This window comes from Gymnoscopelus braueri, assembly GCF_963280865.1.
Source record: "Gymnoscopelus braueri genome assembly, chromosome: 7".
Classification (NCBI taxonomy): Eukaryota; Metazoa; Chordata; class Actinopteri; order Myctophiformes; family Myctophidae; genus Gymnoscopelus; species Gymnoscopelus braueri.
The window spans coordinates 809,455-825,255 of NC_137608.1; the positions used below are offsets into that span (position 1 = coordinate 809,455).

At 40.4% G+C, this 15,801-nt stretch overlaps 1 protein-coding gene across 1 annotated transcript; it reads right to left on the reverse strand.

Annotated features, from left to right (window-relative positions):
• Positions 1-2,213: 2,213 nt before the first annotated feature.
• On the reverse strand, positions 2,214-14,974 carry riox2 (ribosomal oxygenase 2). The gene is made up of 11 exons (XM_080433994.1): positions 14,908-14,974; positions 12,563-12,845; positions 12,056-12,211; positions 10,386-10,505; positions 10,112-10,240; positions 9,008-9,111; positions 8,064-8,166; positions 6,649-6,811; positions 5,565-5,653; positions 4,689-4,790; positions 2,214-4,169 (listed from the first exon to the last, which is right to left on the reverse strand). The coding sequence occupies exons 2-11, from the start codon at positions 12,836-12,838 to the stop codon at positions 4,014-4,016; spliced, it is 1,398 nt and encodes a 465-aa protein (XP_080290120.1). The 5' UTR covers positions 12,839-12,845; positions 14,908-14,974; the 3' UTR covers positions 2,214-4,013.
• Positions 14,975-15,801: the final 827 nt, after the last annotated feature.

The window sequence follows — 15,801 nt, forward strand, 5'->3', positions numbered from 1 at the left end:
CCACTTTATCCATTTATAAGTTGGCTATTCAAAAATAGCAGATATACAAGCTCACAGTGCGCCACTTCGTGCCGTGCTGCGAGCTTGTAGATCTGCTATTTTTTGACATTTTTGAAAAATCTTGAAATTCTTTTGAACATTTTGCATTTGCAACACAAATCTTCTCTTTTGGGGGTCCTTGGCACAAAATATTCAGATGGGGGTCCGTGGACAAATATATATCAATTTGGGGGTCCTTGACATGAAAAAGTTTGAGAACCACTGCTCTAGTATTTAAGCCATTTAAAAGACATCATAAATGTATTTTTTTCAATAAATGTGTGTCTTTAAAAAAAAAACAAGCCATTTAAAAAGACATACATCATAAATGTATTTTTAAAATAAATGTATGTCTTTCAAAAAACATTAAATGATGATCTTACTTTGAAGGCAACCGGAAACCTTATTGTTGCTAGCACAAAAACCGGATGTCCTATCGTTGCTCACGGAACGGAGCTCGTGTTTACAATGAACGGACTGACTTCCCAGTCAACAACGTATGCACTGGTCGTCAAGACTGAACGTGGTAGTGAGTTGATGTTTTTATACCACCCCCTGCTGGTGAAGGTGTGTACAGCTTCATTGATGCTTCATAATCAGTGGTTTTCAACCTTTTTTAATGCCAAGATCAGATCATACTATATTGGCCGCAGACCCCCATCTGAAAATGTTTTGTGCCAGGGACCCCCAGAAGCAAAGATTTGAGTTCAAAAGATTTTTCAAAAATAGCAGATCTACATCTGAAATTCTGTTTGCTTTGCTGGTGCAGATGAGGAGACGGATATATCCTTACTGACCTAAATATTCCCAGTGTGAACATAATACCATATTATAGGGGTCTTCAATAGGGGGTACGCTACCTCTAAGGGGTCCTCAGAGTTACTACAGGGGGGCCGCCAAATCTTTGTGTGAAAGGATTTTTTTTTTTAATGAACCACTTGAACCCTAGTAGCATCCCTATACGTGGGGGGAACATCCGCCAAAGGTGAAGTTTACCAAGTATTGAGGGTTTAAGTGGTTAAATATCTGAAAACACACATTGACAATCCAACATATTAATAGAGAAAATATGTGTAAACAAACAAAAAACATTACTTTACACAACACTGATGATAGTGCTGATAAACAAGTCTATGACATTTATGAAAACAGTTTGTAGTGGGGGGTCCCAGCTTCATCGCTCTCTTAGCTAAGGGGCCCTTGGCCTGAAAAAAACACCCATTGAAGACCCCTGCCATATTATATTTGTCTCTGCCTATACATGCCTATAACTGTATTAGAGATTCCTTATGTTAAAATGCCATTCTTCTTGTTACTGGAACAGTTTTCTAATGATAATAAAATGATATTAGACCTTAATTAGCTCAACATGCTGAAGGTGTGAGCCCATCTTTCTACTTTTACTTACTTGTTTTACTTTATTTCCGGAGCAGTGCACATTAATGATCATTTCAATCAATACACAATATTTTATGTAAATATGCCAGATTTTTTTTTTAATAACCCTAACCCTAAAAAAAAATACCACACATAATTTTAGTCTAACTAACCTAACCTAACAAAACCTACTGTAAGTCTAATACCTAGCCAATAGAAAATCTAAACCTATTTTGACATACCGGTATCTAAAATGTAAAATGTATCAATGGTCATTTGAGGGTTAGTTTAGTTGTGTTTTAAAAGTACACAAGGTGGGGCTTTCCCTTAGTTACTGGGAGGCTATTCCATTGTAGGCTCGCCTTGATGGGAGAGCCTGAGGACAATCTGTCCAAAAGTGGTCCGTCTGCCTACGATGGTCCTCACAGTCCCTTCTGGTGTCTGGCCAACTGGCATGTCCAGTGTCTCTCTTCCGGTGGATAAAATCACACACTGGAGAAGCCAGTCCATGGACACACAGTATATGTAGACACTTATGGACAAAGCAGCAGTGGTGGAAAAAGTAAAAATGTTTACACTGAAATGTAGAAATTCTCTGTTACAAGTAAAAGTCTGGAATTAAAAGTGGAGTAGAAGTAAAAGTACTGAAAATTGGAAATACTCCAGTAAAGTAAAAAAAATACCTTAAGATTGTACTTAAGTACAGTACTTGAGTAAATGTACTTAGTTACTTTACACTACTGCAAAGCATACAGCCTCAGATATCTCAGTGCTCACACAGGAACACATCATTCATGTACTGCTGTAGTTCCTTTATTGTGACAGTAGGTTTACTTACAGGATGACCATTGTGACATTGTGACATGTTTACTTACAGGATGACCATTGTGACATTGTGACATGTTTACTTACAGGATGACCATTGTGACATGTTATGAAGATGTGACAGTGTGGTTTGACGTGACAACATACACGCTTCTCAACCTTTTCTGGATCAGGGTTCACTTATATTGAAAGTGTTGGCAGCCCACCCACCTGAGCACTTAACACAGCAATTTTGTCAACAAATAAAAACAAAGACTAAAATGTTAAGGAGGGACTAGTGGAGAAGAGATACAGTAGGGCCTAATGTTGTTTAAAACGAACCGAACAGAGTCCTCTTTAATCCATTAAGACCGGGAACGCATCAGTGTAATTTTTAGATTTATTTGGGCTACTAAAAAAATAGCAGATATACAAGCTCAAAGCGTGGCACCGAGTGCCGCACTATGAGCTTGTAGATCTGCTTTTCATTTTGAAAAATCATGATTTTTTTGGGTGCAAATCTTTGAATATACATTTTTAACTCAAATCTTTGCTTCTGGGGGATTCTACAAATCTCTTCTAAATCCTAAAGTTTTTTTGATTTAGCTATAATCAGTAAGTGGTTTTCAAACTTTTTCATGTCAAGGACCCCCAAATTTATATGTATTTGGCCGCGGACCCCCATCTCAAAATATGTTGTTCCAGGGACCCCCCAGAAGCAAAGTTTGAGTTAAAAAATGTTTTTTTTATATATCTTTTTATAATTTGTATATTTTACAATAGGCAAAGTATAACATAATGGTTAAAGTGGTTACACACTAGATGCGTTCCTGGTTTGAATGGGTTAAGTGGATCAAGAAGTGGGACAACAGAAAAGGGACTCAGTTAATTTCTCATTCACATATGAGCAAAATAATTCTCCCTAAACGGTCTAATTTCATTTTGAGGGCTAAAAGGGGACATACTGTAACACCAGGACAAGTTATTTCATGCTTGGTTGTGTGCAGGTGTCTCGCTCCGAAAATACCGGCACACAGCTAAGTATAAATCAGGCTTTACGACCTCTTCCTTACTTCCGATGGTACTAATGAAGACTCTGTTCCATTCTGATCGAACAGAGTCAGGGTGCTGATATTGTGCATGTTGGCTCACTGGAAACACTCTGCTACACCAGTGGGTCTCAAAGTGGGGTCCAGGGACCCTCATGGTTCCTTGAGCTTGTAGATCGGCTATTTTCAAATAGCCAATGTACTTGGTTGTTCTTTTGGGCTTGTTTTCATATACCTGGTTGCTTGTTTCTCTCTCAAAACCTGGCAACACAGTTCTGCACCAGAGCCGACGTAAACCATGACATCACGTTCTGCGGATTCCCGCATTGCCATGTTTACACAGAGACGCGAGGAGGAGCGTTTTGAAAGATTTTCACTCTGGAAGGTGGTTTCACTTCGATACGGTTTCAACCCCTGAAAACGCTGTTGCCGTCTAAACGGAAAGCACATCTGATATTTTATTTTGCCGTTTTCTCGACGGTTGTCGTCTAAACAGGGCCTCAGAGTTATTATGGGGTCCTTAAAATAAAATAAAACGTTTGAGAACCACTGTGCTTCCACTAGATGGAACAGAGCCTTCGTTAGAATCATTGGTAACACCTATGAAGGAAGTAAGGAAGCGCCCCAATTTCTTTCCAGTATGGCTCCTGTGCATAGAGCCTATTTGCCATCTCTGAGAACCCAATCTACACTGTAAAATCTTCAGTGTTTAATCAACTCCCCTGGTGGTCAGAAGCAGCGTTACTAGCAGACCTCCAGCAGACACTCTGTCCAGAGGGACAGCACCAGGTTGAGTTTATCCTGGGCAGACTGCAGTTCCAGCGCGGCCACAGGGAGGCGCTCATCTGCCTCGTGGAGCTGTCTGATGGCCTGTAGGTGTGACAGAGGGAAGCGCAGGCCCTGCGGAAGAACACAGTAAAGGTTCTGTGGTTTAAAGTTGTACTGTGTAACCTTTTCAATTAAACTAAAGTTATTTGGGATATAATATTGCAATGGTATATTTTTCCACAATAAAGATATAAAGATTGCAACACAAATGTGCTTCTTTGACAATTTCTCTAAAAACTTTTTTTATTTGAGAGTGTCTGCTCCCGACACTCACGCCAAAATGACACCGGGACCACCAGGGGGGTCCCCAGATGATTAGCTTAATGTGCTCTCACTCAACAGTAAACAAACCAACATACAGTATAAGTGTTTATACACTATACAGGGTATCTGCACATTTCTAAAGTGACGATTTAAGGCGTTTTAAGACCGTTCTAATACCTCTAAAATGAAAATATAAATAAGACCATTACTGCATCAAAAGTAATCAACAAACTAGACAAAAACAATGATCAAACATTGGCCAAATTGTCACATAATTACCAAAGCAATTATGAAAATAGCCGATCTACAAGCATGTACTATAGATACCTGAGACACTGTGTCATCCTGCACGCCGTCACCCATCATGTGACACTCCCTGAGGTTCCTCAATGAATGCAATACGTACACCACCAGCACTGTGGCCTCGTCCTACACACACACACACACACACACACACACACACACACACACACACACACACACACACACACACACACACACACACACACACACACACACACACACACACACACACACACACACACACACACACACTTTTACTATAGTTGTGAGGACATCAACATTTTAGGATGGCAATTGTAGGAGTGGCATTTTGCCGATCTAAAAGCTCACAACATGTCTGTGAGCTTGTAGATCGGCTATTTTCCGGTGCAAGACACAAGCGTGCAATTAAGTATAAATCAGGCATATCTATAATATAATCCCTAAACCACACTTTTAAATGTGCAACCCCAAACCAAACCTGAATCTGTTTCTAATTGTAAATGTATCTCTAAAAATTGGTTTTAATCATAAAACAACCATTTCTCTTGTGAGGGCCAGGAAAATGGTTCCTCAGAATATCTGTTTCTCAAAAAAAAAAACTACCGTACTATACTTACCTATACAAGTATAGTAACACACACTAACACGTTATCAAAGAACAATTTTGTGTATTTACCACATTCACGGTGATAACATTAACCACCCAGCAACCGTATTCTGGGGAAAACCTTTGCAGAAAAAAAAAAACCACACGTCTAAATGTGACGTGTGGTGAGCTTGTAGATCGGCTATTTTCAGAGAAAGACATGTATAGAAAAACTATTTAAGATATTTAATGTAGAGAGAAAACAGAGGCCCTAAGGGACTCGTGTGGGGTGTAAGTGGTTAATGTGTATGAATGTTATCATTTGTACTCACTGTTCTGTCTTGGCTGGGTTCTACTGATATAACCATGTGATCTTTGAACCTCAAGCGCACACTGTCCTCCAGTGCAGGAATCTTCCCAGCTACACACAAACACGCACGCACACACACAAATGAAAGGATGAGGTGTAAAGCAGCGGTTCTGGTGGGTCATAAGGATATCTTAAGTGGCAAAACACTAAGATTGTATTGATAAAATGACATTATTATTATTATCAAATAAAAATGTAGAAATATTTTCATGGTATTTTTTTTGTTTAAAACCTTACAACCTTACAATATAGAACATCACCTAACCCGGTGTTGTTGTTTTTTCTTTTATAAAAATGTCAACTTCCTGTTGATTTTGCTATTTCTATTAGGAAGAAAACCCGGCCTGGATCCGCGGATTCGGATCAGTGTTGATTTTGACAACACATTTTGATTCAGTTTTAGTCATAGTCTTTTGAATCAAATTCCATTTAATTTTAGTCATATTTTAGTCATCTGAAATGTTTTACTGTTAGTCAAGTTTTAGTTGACTAAATATCATAAGATTATAGTCGATTAAATCTACAGTTTATTTAGTCGACTAAAATGTATTTTGACGGTACCTTGATGGCGTCGTAATGGCTGATTTTACACTTGGTTGCATGCTAATAGCAGATCTACAGGCTCACAACGCGTCGCAGCGCGACACGTTGTGAGCTTGTAGATCTGCTATTATCAGAGCGCAACACCCGAGCGCAACCAAACATAAAATTACTTGTCTTTTAGTTCTAGTGGATCTCTTCTCCACTCGTCCCTCACAACAACATTTTAGACTAGTTTTTATTTGTTGACAAAATTATTATTAAATTATATTTGGTCTTAGTTTCAGTTATCATAACTTAGTTTTTATTTTGTTTTTACGTAGTTTTTGTCAGTGAAAAAGGGTAGTCATAGTTTCAGTCGACAAAATCAACACTGATTCGGATCTTCAAATAGTAAAATCAACAGGAAGTTCACATTTTTGTTTAATAACAAATATTGCTTTGTTGTGCAGGTGTGATATGGTGTCATATGTACATGGAGTGATGAGGTCACATGTCATACGTACATGGGGTGATGTCGGTGTCATTGTATGGAGGCAGTCTGTTGGTGACAAAGTCTCTCTTCATGTCGTTGGACCTCAGCTCCTGTTGTCCTGCATCCAGCTCCTCTGCTGCACATCTGAGGAAGGAGGACAGGGACCTGCGAGTGTCACCACTGTCACCCCTGCTCTGCACGCGCACGCACACACGCACACACACACACACAAACAAATTATCTAGATGGCATTTATGTTTTTGAGACTCCCCCAAATCGTACGGGAGCAGGCGTTTTTTAAGTACCTGCAGGCGGAACTGGCCGGTCAAAGAAAAAGAAAAGAAAGGAAAAAAAACTGCACCAGGGACAACCAGAAGGGAAGATTTGAGTTAAAAGTCCTCCCAAGTCGGCCATCCCCACCCATGACCCCAGGACCCATTAAAATGTGAGATGACAGAGGGTTAAAAACATTTCTTAATTCTTCCAAAAACATTTTCAAGACTTTTCAAAAATAGTAGGTGTAGAATATTGTAGATCTTTTGAATAGCCACAGTAACAAATGTGGATAAAGTGGTTAAAATGATTGTGATGCTATATTAACGTTTTTTTTCTGGGACCCCCCACAACCCAAGGGTCACCAGATAATTCGACCCAGGACAATTCGACCCGTTGGACCGGACAATCCGGCTCCCCCTTTTGGGCGGGGGCGCGGGCGGGGACTTCTTTTTTCTACAATAGAAGAGTCAGGACGTCACATTCTAATACAACCAAAATACCCCATCTCGGCACCGGCCTCAGTGGCGCACCTCGCTAATCATTAGACTCCCAACCCACTACCACTGGTAGTCTGAGTTCGACTCCAGCTTGGGGTAACACTTTTTCAGTCATCCGCGGACTTCTTTTTTCGCCGATAAAGTTTAGTTTTGGACCATGACGGAGGCGTGCCGACTCAGCAGACCTTGAGGCTGAGGAGTTGCGCCCGAGCGCCTCCAGGCACGAGTGCCCGCAACGACCAGCCGATGGTCTGCTAGTCGAATCAGCGCCGTCCGAGTTATGTACCGATAGGGACAGAATAGTAAATATTTTTGGTGGGGACTGCGTTTGCCCCACTGACTGCGTTTTCCCCAACTGCCACTCAAAGTGAGTACTGGCCAATCACAGTGCGTCTCTACTTCCGGGTATACAAGCGCAGTGCATTCCCAAAGCTGGCCAGGACCTCACCACCGTCACCTTGTACTCTACTACCCTCTAGGGGTTACACAGAGATACTACTTAAATATACATCTCCCTCAGCGACCCAGGACAATTCGACCCGGTCAGGTCGGGTCGAGCTGACTCAAATTCGCGGCTGGGCGAATTGTCCTGGGTCGAATTATCTGGTGACCAACCCAAGTACCCCTCGTTGTCCTTGGGCAACCAGTGTTAGGCAGGGCCTCAGTTCCTCACCAGTAAGTGTCTTGGGGGCATGCCCTGTCGCATGCTGACCTCCCTTTTCATCATGTCAAACATCAGGGTGGGAAACACATCCAACAGTAGATCTCCCCAACACCTGAGAGAGAGACAGAGAGACAGAGCGAGAGAGAGAGAGAGAGAGAGAGAGATGTTGGATCAGAGACAATCATAAAGATGGCAGAGACTAACTAAAACTAAAACTGCTTTGAGCCAAACATCCTTATTGCAAGAAAATCTTACTGCATTTATTATTTTGATGCTAAAGTTTACAGGAATAAAAGTTAAGTTAAAGAAACATGAGACTGCCACTGTTGTCCTTACTGTTGCTCCTGCACTTTAATGGGTATTATACTCTTGACTGAGTCAAGTGCGACGCCAAGTGGTGAATTTGGGTATTACCGGTCTGGTCTTAACAAGCTAGTTTGAACAGTCATTGAGGCAGTTTAATCACTTTAACCCTGTATGCATCGGCACACAACATGCCGCAGTGTGACGCGTTGTGAGCATGACCTCTGCTATTTTATTATTTTTATTTTATTGAAAATCTTTAAATATTTTAACATTTTAACAACCCAAATCTTGTATGGGGGTCCCGGCACTATATCGTTTCAGATGGGGGTCTGCTGTAGCCTGGAATACAGACTGATTCGCTACGTTCGTCTTTTTCTCACTTCCCTACTCAGTCTGGCCAGTGTTCTATTTGACTTGTATTTCAATTACGTAGGCAAGTCAAGAAGTGACTTGAGTTTCTAAACTCATCTCTAAACTAATGCTTAAACTTTACTTGGATATTGCAATATTTTTATATATTGCATATTGTAATGCGTAAGCTTGTAGATCAGCCACCACTACGCATGGCAAAGTATAATATATTAGAGAGCCAGGGATAGGAACATTATGTGTATGAATTTATGTGGTAAAAGGAATAGTTAACGTACATGTTCTGGTAGGTGCTGAGGGTGAGGTGGGTGGAATGCTCCACTCCCACCGGTGTGTCTGCCTGATGAATGGTTCCTCTGGGAAAATACAGCAGGTCACCAGCCTGTTAACATAAACATAAGATAAACATAAATACAGCTGGTCACCTGCCTGTTGCCATAAACATAACATAAACATAAATAAAACTGGTCACCTGCCTGTTAACATGAACATAACATAAACGTACACATGACATGCATTACAATATTCATTCGAGTTATGCTTCTACTTAGTAATCGCATTATTAGCAAACAGCTACATTTCTTGAATTTCCCCTGCAGGATAATAAAGATATCTATCTATCCATCTCTCCATCCATCCATCCATCCATCCATGCAAACAAAAGTACAGTTGTCTCAGTTTGAATCTATTTCATCCAATCAGGAGAGAGAACTCACTAACTGCTAAATTCCCATATTTGTGTGAGGTTGGTGCAAGCCCCCAGATGGGAGGCGATATCCGGTGCCCTCTCTATTATTTTTAACTCTATGGGTTGGTGGTATACTATCTAACAATAGACGCAGCTAAACGCTTCATGCATGCTACGATCTTCTCACACATACTGTAACATACGGCTTCGCAAAGGGAAAGTGGTGACAGAGCAACGAGGGCAACTACCAGAGGGGAATGTACCATTCAGACGGAGTGTGTTTGGTGAAACAGTCTTCTCTGTTAGAGCCTCCCATCACTGGAATAGTCTCCCTACCGAAGTAAGAGAGGCCAACTATTTGACCTTCAAATTCAACCTTAAGAGATGGCTAAAAGCAAACCGAATGTGTAATCATGGGTAATTATCCGCTCCATTCGTCACTGGTGTCATTTATCATACTTTACTGTAATTGATCTGTCCCCTGTACTATATCTATTTGTCTTATACTGTGTTGATATGTCTGTTTTTGTATGGATAGTTATATCACCACTTTTTAACAGCCTGCTCAGGGACTACAGATGAACATTAGCTTCTGGCTAACTCTGGCTCAATTATGTGGACGTGAAAACTGACATGTTGATTAATGTGCACTGTCCCTGGTAAATAAATACATAAGTAAATAGATACATCTTACTTTGAGTATGATGTCGTGGGAGGGGCTGCCGATGCGCTCCTCAGGCTCCAGGCTGTATTCCCTGGCCAGGGGAACCGTAGGAGGATACAGACGCCAGTGTTTCTGACCCTCCAGCTGCAGAATGAACACCTAAAAAACAAAGACAACACATCACTTTAGAGACACCATGACATGGCCTCATTTGATTCTATAGATCAGCGATTTCCAATTTTTCAAAAATAGCAGATCTACAAGCATCATTTATTACAATATAACATATATAACAATATTGTACCTCTACGTCATCATAGTGGGAGGGCAGTCCCTGGGATTCCTGGGGTGTGATGTAAACGTTGGATCCGACCAGAGAGCCAAAGAAACACTCCAACTTCTCCTGAATCCTCCACAAGTCATCCTGAGAAAGACATGGAGACAATCCTGTTAAAGGGATAGTTCACCCCCAAAATGACTCACCCCATGGACACTTGAATTAATGGTTATTTTTAGTTTTTGTCGCATTCCTAAGCAAATAATTTGATGACTCAATCTTTGCTTCTGGGGATTCTACAAATGTCTTCTAAAGCCTAACAGTTAAAAAAAAGAAAAGAAAAACGTATGTTGCTACAATATCAGTGGTTCTCAAACTCTTTCATGTCACACTCACAGACCACCCAAAATGATATGCATTTGACCGTGGACCCACATCTCAAAATATTCAGTTCCAGGGACCCCCAGAAGCAAAGATTTGAGTAAGAAATGTTCGCTTGAAAAAATATATATTCAAAGATTTGCACACATTTTCACGATTAAAAAAAAATAGCAGATCTACAAGCTCATAGCGCGGCACTCGGTGCCGCGCTATGAGCTTGTAGATCTGCTATTTTTGAATAGCCCAAAGACATCTAAAATGACAGAGATGCGTTCCCGCATCGATTTCCAGACAGTCGCAACTACAAACATGTGTACAGTTAAGTATTAACAAGTATGACTTGTGGACCTGTCACTCTGATTTGCGCAGCACTGGTCAGCAGCAACCTGGCCCTCTGGAAAAAAGAGCAATGTTTGACAGTACTTTGATTTGAAAGAAGATGGAAATGTTGTAGATTGTGTCCAAATGGAACTGCATATGAGAATTTGACTGGAGTAATGAGAAATCCCATGAAATATAAGCACATGGATGTGAATCTCAAAGGTGAGAGTAACGCTGGAGGTACCCAAACGCAAGCTTGTAGATCGGCTATTTTCGCTATTTTTTACATGACACTGTTGTACAACATACAAAATACGGCTTAAGTGGTTATTCAGACTGATTAATTGAGTCGATTATTCAAAAAGAAATAATTTGTCCGTGTCGATTCGCTTATAAAACATTTAAGAAATATGAATGGTACTGTACCACTGTCTGGTCTCGAACACATATAACGTAAACGTGCGTTGATCGGCGCTAGTCGGCGTTACCATATTTTAAAAGTTTTGCTATCACTCGCACACCATGTCCCGCCTCCCCTGTCTTGTGATTGGCTTGAAAAGTACATCTAGCCAATCACAAGACGGGGGAGGCGGGGCATGGAGCACCGAAGGGAGGGACCCTGGATACCGCCTTCCCAAATACAAAAAAGGTACACAGGGTTCCGAAATGGGCTAGCTTTGTCTGTAAAGTTGCTTGTAAATATTGGTAGTTGCAGGTTGTTTGCGGCTTTTTTCAGTGTAGTTGCTTACTTAGGCTTGCTTCCTAAATGTTCATGTCAAGGACCCCCACATTAATGTGACATCCACATTCCACATTTTGTACATTTTTGTCAAAACACAAAAAATAGCAAAACTATAAGCTCACAATGCATCGCGGTGAGCTTGCAGTATGATGATGCGATGTAAATAGCCAATGGCCTACTAGTTGCTTCTTTTGGGCTTGTTTTCAACTGGTTGCTTGTTTCTTTCGCTAAATATGGCAACACTGGTTATCACCTTGAATCTTTGTGGCTGGTGGAACTGGACGGTGGCTTTCTTCTGAACAAAATCCTTGTTGAGAACATTGTATCTGACTCTGCCCTCCTTGTTCAGAGTCTTCTTCTTGCCCTGAACACAGCGACACACGTTCAGGTCCCTGGCGTACTCCAAGCCCTGAGAATATGGGTAAAACAACACTTTAATCGATTAATAAAACATAATTGATAATCGACTTTAATAATAATCAATTGTTTTTTTCTTCTTCTTTTGGGGGGGGGGGGGGGGCGGTACATTTAGCTTTTTTTTATTATAGCAAAAGCTGATGTAGATCTGCTATTTATTTTGCTATTTTTGTACAACACTAAAGTATTAAATAGGAATAAAGTGGTTAACCTGACTAATCCATTTATAATGTATTCAACATTTTCCACGTTGATGTGTTGATATATATAAAATAAAACAAATTATTCGATTAATCAAAAAAGAAATGATAAAAACAATAACGGATAGGTTGGCAGACCCTACCTCAGAACACAGGCCCTTCAGGTCAGACAGCTGGAACAGAGACTGGTAGTACGAGGCTGTAGAGGGATCGGACCTGTGCAGATGGAGGGGCTTCTTCTCCCAGTGTTCCTGGAAGAACTGGTCCAGCTGCATGGGAGCGATGAGGCTTTGGAACAGGCTGCGAGGCGTGTCAAAGCACAGAGGAGAACCTCTTCTCTGTTTAGCTTCAGCACCTGCATCCTCATCCTCCTCCTCCTCGCCAGGACGCTTGGCGGCAGCTTTCCCTTCCTGTGACATTTTTAATCTGGGAAAGATTTAGAGAATAGTGGTGGTGAGCTGCAGTGGTGTAAAGTAACTAAGTACATTTACTCAACTACTGTACTTAAGTATAATTTTGAGGTATTTTTGGGCGGTGAAACCGCCCCTATAAGTGAGATTTGGAAAAATTTACAAATATCTTGGGCAGTGAAACCACCCCTGAAAGTGAGGTTTGGAAATTTGTACAATTATCCTGCGCTGTGATTGGCCAATCACAATCTATTCAGGACTGTGATTGGCCAGTGTCACATGACACATGTGCATAGCCCTATATAAGGAACCATAACTTTAAAAAAAACATAAATTTGTTTTTTTTAAGTTATGGTTTTGTCCATCATAAAGAGTGTTTCAATAAATGTATTTATCTTTTGTACATGATTGATCGACTCCATTCAGTATTGTGATTAGCTAGCAAGACACATGCTGTGATTGGCTAGTGATACATATGACGAAACTAATCTAAAACCACTGTGATGTAGCACTAGTATATTACTTAGATACTGTCCATTTCGTGAGAACAGTAAAGTAGAAGTCAAAGATCACTATGGCTGAAATGAGAAAAGGGAAACCGATATTGAGAAGAAAATAGAAAGTCTTCCTAGAAGTGGCTCTTTAAGATCAAAGCATATATCATATATCATTGGTTGACTCCATTCAGTATTGTGGTTAGCTAGGAAGACACCGCCCACTTCACACAGGGTGTGATTTTTTACTTTACTGGAGTATTTCCAATTGTCTATACTTTTACTTCTACTCCACTACATCTCAGAGGCAAATATTGTACTTTTACTCCACTAATCGCGACGTGTTGTGAGCTTGTAGATCTGCTATTTTCAAACATTTAGGTACTTTTACTTTTGGTACTTAAACTAGCCCTGCCTCTGATACATGTATATGCAATGGTGTAAAGTAACTATAAGTACATTTACTCAAGTACAATTTTGAGGTACTTTTACTTTACTGGAGTATTTCCACATGTCAATACTTTATACTTCTACTCGGCTACATCTCAGAGGCAAATATTGTACTTTTCTCCACTGCAATTATTTGACGACTTTAGTTACTAGTTAATTACTACCACTTCAGCCCTATTTTAACTTGGGAAATAGCATATCTACAAGCTCACAACCACGATGGTGAGGCGTTGTGAGCTTGTAGATCTGCTATTTTCAAAAGGTTTTTAATACATTTTAGACATGAGAACTTGTGACACATTCTGCATAATGACTACTTTTACTTTTGGTACTTTAAGTATATTTTGATGCCAAAACGTTTGTGCTTTTACTCAAGTAAATTTTGATTACCAGACTTGAGTGTTTGCAGACTCTTGTAATGTATTTGATCGATTTTGACATTTTCATATCTACGAGTCTTAGCTTTCACCTCCCCAGTTTCCACTGGATTGTCACCTCCAAAGCCCGTATTTCTCCAAACATGTACAAATGCAAAATATAAGGTTCTTACTCGCGTGCCCCAAATGTTAACTCGGTCTCTGGAGTATTTTTGCAATATAATAGTCCATATTTTTCAATAAAGAAGTGTGTTTTCATCCCGTCTGTGGCCGAACACCATTCCCCCCCCCAGCTTACTTCCTGTTTACATTGAGGTGTAATTCCGGCTTTCACCGGATGCGCCCCGTGACTATTGCCCATTGGGAACTTCCGACAGAATCGGCCACAGACGGGATTAAAACACTTCTTTATTGAAGAATACGGATTTATACATTGCACAAACACGCCGGACACCTAGTTAACGTTTGGGGCAAGCGGTAGCCCTGATACATGACTGTCATACCATGTGAACCATGGCTAGGGCAAGCGGGTAAGCACCTTATATTTTACATTTGTACATGTTTGGTGGAGAAATACGGGCTTTGGAGCTGACATTCCAGTGGAAAATGGGGGGGTGAAAGCCAAGACTCTCGTAGATCGAAAATCGATCAAATACATCTACGAGAGTCCTAATGGCAACTGACATGCAACTTAAACCTTATCAAGGATAACTGTAAACGTTTAAAATCCTTTCTATGTCAAACAGTTCAAACTCACCAGTCTCTCTCTTTCTACACACACAGAGATCTTCTTCCTTCACACCCACGTGGGTGTGAGTTGTGCGCTACACCTTAATCCGTCCGAGAGGAAACGTGAGGTCGTCTACAGTCTAAAGGATAATTCCTTTTAACAGGTCGTTCATGAAAGTCCTTGCGGTCTTGTTTCCAATGAAAACCTGTGAGCAATTGGGGTTAAGAGTCTTGCTCAGGGACAAATTTCATATCATCGGCACATATGCTGGGATAGCCTAGAATCGAACCTGGGGCAACCAGGGCCAGCTCTGGTTCCCTAGGCGGGCTAACTAACCACTCAGCTATGGCCGCCCCATAGCGTCTACATCTTCAAAACTCATTATGCTGTATGTCCCGGCCATTTCACACGTTTTCAAATGTATAAAATGTCTCAAAATATTTTAAAAATTGCAGATTTACAAGCACAGGCTATTTTCAAAAGGCTGAAATGTATATAGGACTGAAGTGTATGTTTTGTAAATATAATCAATATCTACAAAGTAACTAGTAACTAAAGTTTTCAAATAATTGTAGTGGAGTAAAAGTACAATATTTGCTTCTGAGATATAGTGGAGTAGAGTAAAAGTATTGAAAATTGGAAATACTTTAGTAAAGTAAAAGTACCTCAAAATTGTACTTAAGTACAGTATTTGAGTAAATGTACGTAGTTACTTTCCACCACTGTCTACTGTAAGGTGTACACGGACAACATTCACTGCAACACCGACATTAAAAAAATGACAAACGGTCTGATGCAATGACCTAAAAAGGACACTAGGTGGTGGTATTGTCTTTATTTCTAACTATCACCTAGTTCAAGAGGGGGGAAATAATTATGCTGTATCAGCATAATATCCTGATATAATATATCAGGATGACT

Bases quoted from the DNA above. Each gene is read 5' to 3' on its own strand.
- riox2 (XM_080433994.1), bottom strand. From the start codon at position 12,838: ATGTCACAGGAAGGGAAAGCTGCCGCCAAGCGTCCTGGCGAGGAGGAG. The intron at 10,506-12,055 runs GTGATAACCAGT...TGTCTTTCTCAG, and splicing joins ACCAGCCACAAAGATTCAAG to GATGACTTGTGGAGGATTCA. The intron at 9,112-10,111 runs GTAAGATGTATC...TTATGTTAACAG, and splicing joins CCCACGACATCATACTCAAA to GCTGGTGACCTGCTGTATTT.